Source organism: Botrytis cinerea, chromosome 7, assembly GCF_000143535.2.
Source record: "Botrytis cinerea B05.10 chromosome 7, complete sequence".
Lineage (NCBI taxonomy): Eukaryota > Fungi > Ascomycota > Leotiomycetes > Helotiales > Sclerotiniaceae > Botrytis > Botrytis cinerea.
This window is the reverse complement of record NC_037316.1, coordinates 1,457,316-1,469,830: the sequence shown is the minus strand read 5'-3', so window position 1 is coordinate 1,469,830 and position 12,515 is coordinate 1,457,316. Positions and strand designations below refer to the sequence as shown.

General features: G+C 42.6%; 5 protein-coding genes across 7 annotated transcripts; 4 read left to right on the top strand and 1 right to left on the bottom strand.

Annotated features, from left to right (window-relative positions):
- Positions 1-13: 13 nt before the first annotated feature.
- BCIN_07g04080 (hypothetical protein) lies at positions 14-1,883 on the top strand. Of its 3 annotated transcripts, XM_024694041.1 has the most exons (4): positions 14-79; positions 197-198; positions 252-1,477; positions 1,529-1,883. In XM_024694041.1, the coding sequence occupies exons 1-4, from the start codon at positions 38-40 to the stop codon at positions 1,771-1,773; spliced, it is 1,515 nt and encodes a 504-aa protein (XP_024549832.1). In that variant the 5' UTR covers positions 14-37; the 3' UTR covers positions 1,774-1,883. The 3 variants fall into 3 exon arrangements, with proteins under 3 accessions (XP_024549832.1, XP_024549830.1, XP_024549831.1); XM_024694042.1 differs by having other exon boundaries at positions 197-1,477; XM_024694043.1 differs by having other exon boundaries at positions 14-198.
- A 625-nt stretch (positions 1,884-2,508) lies between these two features.
- On the top strand, positions 2,509-3,673 carry BCIN_07g04070 (hypothetical protein). The gene is made up of 2 exons (XM_001546970.2): positions 2,509-2,842; positions 2,960-3,673. Exons 1-2 carry the CDS (start codon positions 2,679-2,681, stop codon positions 3,102-3,104), a joined length of 309 nt encoding a protein of 102 aa, XP_001547020.1. The 5' UTR covers positions 2,509-2,678; the 3' UTR covers positions 3,105-3,673.
- BCIN_07g04060 (hypothetical protein) lies at positions 3,347-4,626 on the bottom strand. The gene has a single exon (XM_024694040.1). It carries the CDS (start codon positions 4,217-4,219, stop codon positions 3,548-3,550), a length of 672 nt encoding a protein of 223 aa, XP_024549829.1. The 5' UTR covers positions 4,220-4,626; the 3' UTR covers positions 3,347-3,547.
- Positions 4,627-5,379: 753 nt separating this feature from the next.
- Positions 5,380-8,825, top strand: BCIN_07g04050 (hypothetical protein). Its single transcript, XM_024694039.1, has 11 exons — positions 5,380-5,795; positions 5,885-6,066; positions 6,122-6,207; positions 6,253-6,649; positions 6,722-6,828; positions 6,887-6,908; positions 6,968-7,047; positions 7,101-7,259; positions 7,315-7,875; positions 7,925-8,248; positions 8,297-8,825. The coding sequence occupies exons 1-11, from the start codon at positions 5,597-5,599 to the stop codon at positions 8,427-8,429; spliced, it is 2,250 nt and encodes a 749-aa protein (XP_024549828.1). The 5' UTR covers positions 5,380-5,596; the 3' UTR covers positions 8,430-8,825.
- Positions 8,826-9,252: 427 nt separating this feature from the next.
- BCIN_07g04040 (hypothetical protein) lies at positions 9,253-12,445 on the top strand. The gene is made up of 8 exons (XM_001546967.2): positions 9,253-9,778; positions 9,831-10,625; positions 10,681-10,738; positions 10,796-11,340; positions 11,393-11,520; positions 11,575-11,995; positions 12,045-12,155; positions 12,222-12,445. The coding sequence occupies exons 1-8, from the start codon at positions 9,598-9,600 to the stop codon at positions 12,320-12,322; spliced, it is 2,340 nt and encodes a 779-aa protein (XP_001547017.1). The 5' UTR covers positions 9,253-9,597; the 3' UTR covers positions 12,323-12,445.
- The last annotated feature ends 70 nt before the right edge of the window (positions 12,446-12,515 follow it).

Here is a 12,515-nt window from a genome sequence, read left to right as displayed (position 1 = left end):
TCCTATCTTACCCGAATTATACTTATATTCTGGCAATATGACAAACAATAGTATGGGTACTTGTCCTCTAGGAGGTCTTGTGAGTATAGTTTTTTCTCTGCTTTTAAACCACCCTGATCGAATCTCTCCAGAGTATTCATCCCATGCATGTCCTTCAATTATCTTACAAACTATTACTGACCAAATGTTTTGATAGTGGTGAGGTGTTCTTCTGTCATGCTATATAACAATACTGAATGATCAAATTACAGGTATACCTGCACAGCTCAAACACCAACCTTCTTCGGATGTTGTACAAGCAACCCATGCAACAATAAAGGATGCCCAGAAAGCGATCTTCGAGCAGCTGGACTCGGACACGGAGAAACTGGAGATGAAGGATCAATGAATCTTGGCTCATATTGGCCAAATGTGTATTGTTCTTCTGGAATCTGGTGGATATGTTCAAGTAAAAATCCATCGTTTCAAGGGTGTTGTGATATCGATCCATGTTCGAGCAACGCTACCAATTGTCCTCAATCTCATCTATATCCTGCGGCATTTAGGTCGGTGACTACTGCTTCGAACGTTGCTGGCTCACGGAGCACTACTTTCCAGACTGGTATCCTTCCAACGGCAACTTTTCCAATCCCAACGATCTCTGTGACGACCCATCCTGGAGCATCTACAATTGATCAATTTTTATCATTAGAATATTCGAAATTCTCAAAGACAGCATCATGGAATAATACAGGGTACTTGACCCAGTCGTCTTTGAACTATTCAAACTCTGGAACTGAATCTACAACGCCCTCAATCTTCTATCTCACCGCATCCAATATTCCAAGTTTTACCCAAATTGCGCCGTCAGGCACAATATTGACCAATTTCAGTGATTCCAACAATGACAGCAGTTCCATATCAACTAATCCGAATATTGCGACCGTAACCTCAATATCGACATTCACCGCTGTCCGAATATCGGTGTATACAGTACCTTACAGCTCATCAGAATCTGCTTACCCCTCTGATTCACTACCTTTACTCACAACCACATCAGCTCCCGTTGCCAACTCTCCTGGTTCCTCGTCCATAACCTCCCCTCTCTACGTAGCTAGTTCTGCATCCCCATCTCCTACCCCTAGTACCGCCCCCTCTTCCAGTACCACAGCCGACACGAAACTCATCGCATGGGGCGCTACTGGCGGAGTCGCATTTATTTTGGTCTTCGCACTCGTATCTTGGCTTATACGTAGTCGAAATCGAGCCAAAAAGAACAACAACAAACCAATCATAGCTTCCTTATCTACTCGACTACCATGGAAAAAGACATCGAGAGAAATCCGGGGGATTTCTCTCTCCAGTTATCCTTTCAAAGGAATGGCGCCATCTACATCGAACAGCAGTGAAGAAGCGTCAAATGAGACATGGTCTGCCAGTTTGAAAGATTATCAGAATATGGGACTTATGGATGGATCGAAGATAGGTATGGATAATAGTACGTGTCTCCCGCTCCCCGCGTTGCTTTCAAGAAACTCATGATATATAGATTCAGAGCCCCGTAACCAAAAGCCAGCACACCTCTCTGGATACGAATCGCATTATTCACGACCATTCCAATCAAAGGATTTACCTGAAAATCAAAATTCAACATCTCTTGGGGGAGGATTGGATAGAAATTCTTTTGCTCGAAGAATGGTGCAGGGAGGTTGGGATGCAGTCGATCTGCAAAGTGGATATGCACCGCGAGATACTGGAAATGGATGGCATGGTGAGCACGATATGAGGCGTTGATGTCGATTTGGGGAGGAAATCATTTATTCGGTGGTATAATTATTCTTTTGACGCAGCTGGCCGTGTTTTACGTATTCATACTGGGAATTTACTTATCCATTTGATTCTCAAATTCTTCTACTTGACTCCATACTTAAAGCACAGTGTCTCTCCAATCACTACAGCTAACTAGGCACTCTTGATTGAGTATTATCTCTCACCATCTCATTCCATCCCATCCCATGCCACCATTTTCCCTCTTCTCCACCAAGGTCACGTGAAGGTATCCTGCCACGATTACCAGATGCGAACCCACCCATCTGCATAAACTTGAAGATCTGTCTATCAATCGTTACACAAATCTCACTTGAAATCAGACCGACAGAGGCTCGATTAAAGTATTCGTGCGTCCAGCAAATAGAACAACAGCCGTAAAGAACTCTACACGTATTGTTAGGAAGTGTAGATGCATCTGATCTACAAGTACCAGGTATCAATCTGATAGAGCTTGTAAGCAGGCGAGTATTTAATATGTAACCCAGGAGCCTAATCGGATGTGTTTCTCTTCAAAATTCCCACCGAGTACGTACTGTGTGTGAGCCCCGAGGTATTCAATCGAGTTGAAGTCAGAGACATGATCGATTTTGCCAATTCGTTAACACCGATTTAGCGTGTATAGCGTCGGAGTTTTACATTCTCTGGCTGGACGGAAGGTTGTGCTATCGTCGTGCACGGAAGAAGGTGCGGGGTTGATTTGATTATAAACTAGTCATGTTGCCAGCAACCCCTCTTCTTTTTTTCTTTCCTCAACCTCTCCTCTTTCAACGACAACAACAACAAATTGACAACTAGTGGATTGACATCTGATCTCATAACTCGAATTTTACTTCTGTTTCAATCTCAAAGCAATCAAGCAAACCGCCAAAATGTCCTTAATCGTCACCGTCATGTACCCTAAGACCGAAACCTCGACTTTCGACATGGATTACTATATGAAGACACACATGCCGCTCGTTCAGGAGAAATGGGGTTCTCACGGACTGAAGAATTGGACCGTTACAAAGTTGGATGAGAGCGGAGGATACTCTGTGTATGTTTTTCTCGAGTCTTGTGTGCTGTTCTTATCTCCGATGTGTATATCTCGGAAGAAAATGGCTGAATACCGAATGATGTTTATGTGGTAAAATAGCTAACAAATTGATAATAGGCAAGCACTCCTATGGTTCGAGAGCAAGGAGGCATGGGCTAAGGCCGGAGCGGCGGAAGGACCAACTATCATGGGTGATGTTCCCAATTTTAGCTCTGAGCAGCCTTTGCTCGTTTTTGGAGGAGAGGTTGAGAGAGTTGTTTAAGGTCGTGGCTGCAGAATTTGGGCTGCGATTTCTGTGAAGTGCTTCGTGGTTAAATGATTTTAGCGTCGTACGAAATTTAGTTGTAAAGGCAATGCCATTCTGAGATAGTACGCATGTTCTTATATCTGCATCGGTAAATCGAGTATGCAATGAGTCAATGATTTTAGTATCTTAGTGATTGGCTCTCCCATTTCTTTATATCTCTTCTCAAGCGAAGAAAGAACAAAGAAGCTTTCCCAGTCTGCGAGTTTAGTCTTCAAATTCCCAAGGGTTGTGTACATGAGGAAAGCTCCTTTTGTAGGGTTATATGTTATATCTTTCTCTAGCTGGTCTATATGGGATAGAAAACTGGAAAAACGTGCTTCGGGATCTTTGGTGAAAGCAGGTGGTCCTTTGTACTTATACAATGCAAACCACAATGATCACTGGACCATTTGTCTCTGCTATAAAGTGAACTCTTTCATCAATCCCATCCATGGTTTCTCCCGCGCGCGATCGGGGTCTTTTCTCATCTTCCGCGATTCTTCTGTTTGAAAATAACAATCTGTACATCGTTTATGGGTAAGCCAATTAGGAGGAAGGTGTGCCCTTAGTGTGACCCTCCTGCATCGACAGAGGTATACATCCTCGCCATCTACTTGAATAAATTTACCAAGCCGATACCACCCCTTCCATATTGCACACTGCAGGCAAAGACGAAGATGGCGCTCTGATCCATTGCGGATTCTTTTTCCTCTTGTCTGAGTGTCTCTAAATTTAGATGCATGTCGCAAGCGTAGACAACTGTTACAAGCCAATAGTTGTTTTTCCGTTGCATAATCTTCCGATTCGGTAGCAAGAATCAACTCACGGAGTTCTTCGCTATTAGGAGTAACGGCTGAAATAGTGGCGTTGTAGAAATGGTTCGTCTCTCGCAATTTAGCTCTTCCTACAAATCCTAGCTTCTCAATAATCTGGGATTGGATCTCGGCAGGTAGGCTTTGTAAAGTACGGGGTATTGCCAATTTGACCGATTCGAGGTATGATAGGCATTCAGTGTGAAGTGCCTTTGCGAGAGGTTCTATAGGTGCTGGCGAGCACCATATGCTTGCTAGGAGTTCACACTCAGTTGGCATTCTGAGGATGTTATGATTTTAATGACTTCGAGATGATGGAGTCGACGAGGGTGATTAAGTCGAAAAGTACTTCTGGTGTGATATATTTCGGAATCGGGATAATATGGGAGTGACGATGTTAAATTTACACTGTGCATTCAATCACTGGAACCGTAATGTCTGATTAATTTGACGGGAGGCGTATCTTTGACCTGGGTGGTGAGATTGAAATGGGAAGAATGTGATGGCTATATTGTAGAGATGATGAATTTGGAAGTAGTAATGAGCTGAATATGATTGAGATATTGAATTAATACGACAGATTTATAATGAGAACAGAAAAAAGGCATTTAAAATAATTATTCAAATTCTCAAAAGTGTGGGAAACGTCATGAGTTGCCCAGATAGATGGCGTGGGGAGACTAGTCGATCGTTGGGGATCTACCAAGCTAGATTGTATTTTTAGGAGTAATTGAACGGATTTCATTGGGTAACATTAGATAATCGTTAGAAAGTGTTCGTGAGCTTCATTACTCAAGACGTTTCAAAAGTTTAACTTTCTTACATATCGTCTTCACTTGCCTATGAACACCGTGTCATTTCCCCCATAATATCATTACGGGTTAGTCATAAGACTTAGTCATGATCTTTTGACTTTACCTCAAATAAAATCTTGCACTACCGAATATTTTTCCCTCTTCTTGTGCTCTGCTGCGATGAAGTTGACATATTTAAACGAGCGACTAATCTAGCCAAGAAGAAAAATGAGTAACAAGTCATTTATAAGCTAACACCACCTCTTTTCAATGTTCTATCTTTAAATATGGTTCGAAGGAGTATTGTACATAGAATTTGATAGAAGAGAGTTGAATTACCATGGGTTATTCCCCTTCCAACACCGATTTAAGATTGAACTAAGCCATTCCTCTCAATTTTAGTCGCTAATCTCCTTTGGGTTCCTCGTCTGGTCACTTTATTTTTCACATAAACAGACCTATGTAGTCCGGTATGATGGGAAGTTGTTCCGAACGGAAATCCATCAGACAATCAATAGGTGCTGGGAATTCTGTAGAGCATTATGTGGTTTTGACCCCCAACACAGAATTTGAATAGTCATCCAAATGCTATACAAATGCAAGACCAAATAAAGTGTGAAAGAGTAAATGGTCTTCAATTATCTTGACAAAGGAAAACTAATGGTGAACTCAATATACGAGATGCTACATAACAAAGAACATAAGATGCAGGACTGCACAACCCAGCTCCTCGCTTCACTAACAATGGATTTACCCAACACCCATCCGGAGCTCTAAGAAAAGAGAATTCCATGAAAAGCTAAGGTTCAATTCATATATTTCCACCTGTTTCGGGAATTCTAAAGAATATTTACGTCTCAAAATGGCCGCTCAGCCATCAATATATACTCGACTCGCAGAATCGCACACGCATCCTACTGGAGAAGACCATAGAGCGTTGCATCGACTTCCCGGTTTACTCAAAAGCGGTATTACGCCAATTACACCACCTCCATACGAGAATTATTATAAACATAAAGCTCATCAGAATTTGAAATGGTACCAGTCTCAAAGATTTAGTGGTATGTCTCTCTTTTTGTTTTTGTGCCACCTCTCCACCTTAGAATTCCCACGAGTGAATAGAACTGATATAAATCGGCTTGTTGATTAGGTTTCACGACTCAAGAGCTCCATCTACACGATGCGTTTGCCCCGTATTCGAATTTAAAAGCGACTGGACAATTAACCTGCCCTATTCATCCGATTTTACAAAGATCGAAATGGAGACGGCAATTACCTGCTCAACTGGCTAGGTACCCACTTGGAAATGGACGAGAAGGATACTGGGATGCTGTAAGAAGGGGGAATTCAAAAGAATGGGATATCTGCTGACAATCTGAGATATTAGTGGGAAAATGATACAGTTTGGAATATGATGGTACCGTCATTGCAATTAACAACGATGTTTATGGCAAATTTGTATACTTGGCCTTGGTGAGTGATTCCTGTTACTGGTGTAATTGAATGCTGACTTTGCAGGTTTGACGCATTATTCTTTGGAGAAATGGAAGAGGTAGACCCAGTTGATCTACCACCCGAACTACAAGGAAAGAAGGGATATCGAAGATTCAAATTACGACGTCCTGAGATATGTGCTCGAGCTAATGAGCGTACGCGTGTCCAAGAAATGCTTGAAAGGTTTCGGGATGATGTTATTCTGGATTTGAGTAGTGGACACACAGATACTAGATCAGGATTGCCAGATGAATTCGAGTTCGCAAACACAAATGGGTCTCTGAATGTAGTTACCAAAAGAGGAATAGGTATATCAATGGCTTTTGAAATATTGGAACCGTTGTTCAATAACAAGATAACTGAGGCGGAGCGAATGATAGTTGTATATAGATTCGCGGCTGTCCTACTGCATGAGCTTTGCGTAAGTTCTGTCAAAAGTTACAGGCATAAAGAGATAGCGACCTAGTGAATTTGGCGCTGACTGCGAGCATAGCATGCCTTTTGGGAATGTCTACGGAAACGGGGCATACGAATCGATGGTGAAGATGTCGTTGGGCAGAATTTGGAACCATGGTTCGAACACCAAAGAACCTCCGAGCTGTATGTGTTGTCTTTAATCCAATTCCCAATTCTGTCGATGTCTGCTGATTGACGGCAGAGGTTTCTCGATGGAAAGCTTTGTGAATACCCAGTGTTCTGACTATGTTCTTGTTTCACAGTAGGCTAATACGTTAGGAAGGTATTCGGCGGCATCGCCCAAGATTTCTTGCGGGAAGAAAGTGTGCCTTGTCGGGGCATTCCACCCATGGGATTCTTTCTGTAGGACTTGGATTTTGCGCTTTTACTCAGCGATACAATGCTAATCGAAGCAGGAGCGAATTTGACAAATCAGTAACTGAGCCATTGACAACAAATCCGTTGGTTCTTATTAGGAAGCCTCCAAACTATTTTGTTTCGCATGTATGGCCAGTAACTTTGACTTATTTTATAGATATTCAGAACCAACTTTGGTGGAATACATACAAAACGGTGTGCGTTGTTTCTACAAGGCTACAGACTTGAGGGTTATTAATTCTTTGAATATAGATTCGGACCTAGAAGTACCCATATTCCGAAATTATACGGGAAAAGAACGATCAACAGGCCAGATGGTTCACCTCCGGAGCCACCCTCTGTTGGTTTCGAAAATATAGATTTAGACACCACGATGATAGAAACGGGACCGAAGACTCAAATCCAAGGCATTGTAGATTGGTTCCGCAACTCGTATAAGCAGCGCGCATATGCAATCAGAAATGCAATAATAGCTCACGGGGACTTAGAAGGTAGTTACTTGCTACCACCTTATCCTCCTCCAGGGGACAATGAAGAGGAGGACGAAGACATGGATGACAATAGTGAGGAAGAAAATCAGGAGGAAGAAGAAGATGATGATGATGAAGAAGATATACCTTCTTGTCCACGTTACGATGAGATCAAGAACTACTTAATCAACCAGAAGAGAGAATTGGCTATCGATACGATGAAATTTAGAATGCCAGAACATACCCTCCATCAATATATACGTAGGAACGGCGGGATAGATCTAAGCGCCGAAGAATGGAGAAGGTTTCTCTTGAATTCCACTGAGCGTAAGGAAATGTTTCAGTAAGGTACTCACAGCTACGTGCCGTAGATCTTATAACTGACAGATCAGAATCCGTAACAAAAACGGAAAGCCCCCAACCCCGTACCATGCAATTCTCCGTACTCTTAGTAATGGGTGGCCCACAAGATTACGAGCTTCAACAATTCCGATGCAAGTAAGGATCTCTGAGGCACAGACAGAATGCTTCTCGAATGCAACTACGATCTATTTAGCAGACAGAAAAGAACCTTGGTACAGATTGGATTTCTGGGATGCCGATCTAGATATATTTCTTGTATTGTGTAACAATTGGCTAGCCGATAATAACCAAGCTCCTCTTCCAAAGGACATTTTCGAAGCATGTATACGAGCAGGTGTACAGCCTCGATTTGTGTAAGTTTCGGATGTCCTGATTTCATGGATGGCTTACTAACAATGCAGTCTTGGCCCCAAAGGTATTGTTCGCAAATTACCTGGGCTGCCTCCGCAAGCAAAGGAATCCAAGAAAAGATCGGCTCAAGGCCCTCAACTGGGTCTCCCATCAAAGCATCGGGGTCAAAATCGACCTAGGTGATGGATTTAGCTTTGTCCTATTGGCATGAACAGTATATATTCTGAGCGCATCTGTCACTATACTGCATTTATCCAATGGATCTGCAAAGCTGCAAATACAGCTTGTATGATAGTGGTAACTTGAATCAAAACTCCTATGGCATTCGCTTGCTGCCAAAAGAAGTTTGCTATCGTGTGTGGTGTGCCTTTCGATTATGTATTTGTGCCACATTCGATGAGGTAAGTGTCTGAGATTTGATAACGATAGGGAATCATGATGATTCGCATGCGTGTAATCTATTACCGGCGAAATAACGTCCAGTCATAACGAGTGCAGTAGATAGCCACGAATCGTATTCTAGAAAGCTTGTAGCGGGTCTGTCGATAAACAATCGCAAGATGCAACGGTTGGTAGTCACGGGTACGTACCCGGCAGATAAGCCAAGGTTCCGATCATTCTGCCGCAAGATGAAAGTAGAAGGCGGTGAGGTGGCAATTAACAGTGCGTACCCAGCCCAACCCCAGAACCATTCAGAAGATTGGTTTGTATCTATGCAGATGCGCATTCCATTGTTGAATATCTGCGCACCGCACCGCCTTGGTATTTCTCTATGTCTATGGCGATGAATCCAGAGTCTAGACATCTAGCTCCAGAATGAGAGTTCAAGCTCTCCCGACTTCCAGTTACCCTAAGCTTATCATGTTCTCGTGAGAGAGATCACGAATAAGAACCCATTGGATGTGCTTCCTGCTTCCTGCTTCCTGCTTCCTGCTCACAACTTCAAACACGATGTAAATGCCCCATTACCACTGATTGCAGTTGGATAATTGCAAGCGTCTGTACTCGAAAAAGGAAGGTGTATGTTTCTTATCATACGGCAAATACGCAATGTTTGCTTGGCAAATCCCCTGCATAAAACATCCTGCGGCAAATGACAGCCGTGTGGTTCTCCCCTCCAACTCTGAGTTGGTTTATCCCAGAGTGGAATTCCTTATCAAAACTCAGTGACGAGAATTAATGGAAGTTCCATTGGTTGATAGGCAATGAAGTGTCGTTATCTTCACTCGCTACAATGTTACTGCAATGTTACTTCAATGTTGGGGTGAGATGATCCGCATTGAAATACAAAGACATATCCTGACTACATTTCGTACAACACGCTAATAACTTTCCTTTCGATGTTACCAACATGTCGTCGGAAATATCAGCAAATGCAAGGCAAGATCTGAATGAAAAAAGTGACAAAGATCAAGATGCTGAGATCAAAGTGGGAACGCAACACATGCAAGAATTGGAGGTTGACGTGGGAAAAATACTCAACGATGAGGGACTGGATGATATAGAGGGCGATACATCACCCTACCCCGAAGGTCAATATACATATAAATCTTGCGAAAAATAGTGAAACTAACAGCATTCCAGTCAGAGCCGTGATTCCAGATGTCGACGATCAAGCCATTCCTGTCAATACTCTGAGGATGTGGATTTTAGGGTTCGCTTTCACTATGATTGGTGCTGGCATCAATCAATTCTTCAGTCTTCGTTACCCCTCAGTCCATATTGTTGCACTCGTTGCTGAACTTTTGGCCATGCCTTTCGGCATACTTTTGGCAAAGATCCTACCCATCTATACTCTTAATCTAGGGCCTTTGGGGAAATGGTGTATCAACCCCGACAGGCATTTCAATATAAAGGAACACACTGTTGTAACCATCATGAGTAATGTGAGCTTCGGTTATGGAAGCGCAGATTCAACGAGTATTATTCAAGCTGCAAAAGCATTTTACAACTTTGATTTGAAGCCTGGCTTCTCGATTCTTATCGTACTTTGTTGTCAAATGATGGGCTTTGGCGTTGCGGGACTATCTTCGCCTTGGTTGGTAGAGCCAGCTGCGATAATCTGGCCAGGAGTGCTGTCTAATTGCGCTTTACTTTCCACGTTACATTCTCGAGCAAATGCCATTGCCAATGGTTGGAAGATTAGTCGACTACGATTCTTCATGTATGTTATGGTTGGAGCTGGAGTCTGGTACTTTTTCCCCGGATTAATATTCGTGGCTCTATCATATTTCACCTGGGTCTGTTGGATTGCTCCGAATAACCTGATCGTCAATCATCTGTTTGGAATGGTTACAGGTCTCGGATTAAGCCCAATCACGTTTGATTGGTCACAGATAGCATATAACACAAATCCTCTACTTTCCCCAGCTTGGGCTGGTAAGTTTGTTTCAATTCTATGTATTCAATTCGTATGGCTAACAAAAGCTCATAGCCGTGAATGTATTCGGTGGTTTCGTGATTTTCTTCTGGATTGTCACCCCTGGTCTTTAGTAAGTCAAAGTACATCACTTCTCAGTCAATCTAAATATTGACTCTCATATCCACAGCTATGCAAACGTTTGGTATACAGCTTATCTTCCACTTTGCTCGGCTGATGTGTACGATAACACCGCGTCCCTATATAACGTTTCTCGGATTATGACTTCATCGAATACTTTGAACGCAACTGCATACGCCGAATATTCACCTGCATTCCTTCCTGCTACATTTGCATTTGTATACGGTATATCTTTTGCAGCCATTACCGCCGTTCCAGTTCACATATACCTATGGCATGGCACTCAAATCATGGATGCATTCGCTGGTCGGACCAAATTGGATATCCATGCTCGTTTGATGCGCCTCTACTCACGGACTCCTTGGTATTGGTATGGAGCTATTACGATTATCATGCTTGCATTAGGTATAGTGATGGTCGAAGTTTACGACACAACCTTGCCGTGGTGGGCTGTTATACTGGCAGTAATCATACCGGCATTTTACATGATTCCATGTGGTATTATTCAGGGGATAACTAACGTAGATGCCAACCAACTCAATGTTCTAGCCGAATTCATTGGTGGATACATGTTTACTGGACGACCGTTAGCGAGTACGTATTTTTCTATATTGGTGCGAAAGACGAAGTGACTGATCAACTATAGACATCATTTTCAAGGTTCTTTCTACTGATGTAGTGGGCCAAGGTCTGTACTTCGCTCAAGACATGAAGCTAGGTCATTACATGAAAGTGCCGCCTCGAACTCTTTTCTTCGCACAAGGAAGTGCCACTGTGAGTCGGCCTATGTTCATCAATTCAAACAGGTTTTTAACAAGCCCAATCTAGATTCTTGGGGCTCTTACACAAGTTGGAGTAACTCTATGGATGCTCGGTAATGTCAAAGATATCTGCTCAGAAGATCAATCGAATGGTTTTACGTGTCCAAATGGCCGCACAACTTTTTCTTCCTCTGTGATATGGGGTGCAATTGGACCAGGACGTGTGTATTCTATCGGCAAAATTTATTCTGGCCTATTGCACTTCTTTTGGATCGGTGCACTTATGCCAATAATCACGTGGGTTATATGGAAATATTGGAGAAAGGATACTGGTGAAGAGAGAAGCTGGATACGACTTATCAACTGGCCCTTAATATTTGTTGGAACATACAACGTGCCACCTGCCACAGGCATCAACTATAGTAGTTGGGCACTGGTAAATCTGACATTTAATTGGTGGATCAAAGCAAAATGGTTTGCGTGGTGGTGTAAGTATGACTCTATCGATTCAAGGAAGTCAATGCTGACAGACCAAAGCCAAGTACAATTACGTTTTAGCAGCTGCTCTCGATACAGGCCTCGCACTGTCAGCGATTGTGATATTCTTCTGTATCACATATCCTGGAGCTCAATTTCCGGATTGGTGGGGTATGTTAAATTTTTCTTCTCAGGTTTGCTTGTAAAAAGAATAACCAATTAACATTGGGCTCGCAGGCAATACAGTTTATCTCAACACGGCAGACGGGAATGGTCTTCCATGGCTTTCATTACCTGAAAGCGGTAGATTTGGGCCAGCTAATGGAACATGGCATTGACGATAATAAATTTTGAGCTAGGAAAAGACATTATGGACGAGAACGTACGATAGATAGTCTTGACACTAGAGTCCGTGTGAAATAAAAATGAAAAAGGGGAAATTGACCACCAACATCAAGTCACTGACATAAACCCTCGATCCTGTCCCTTATATGTAAAGTATCTCGCTAGAACATCTGGACAAAAAAAAAG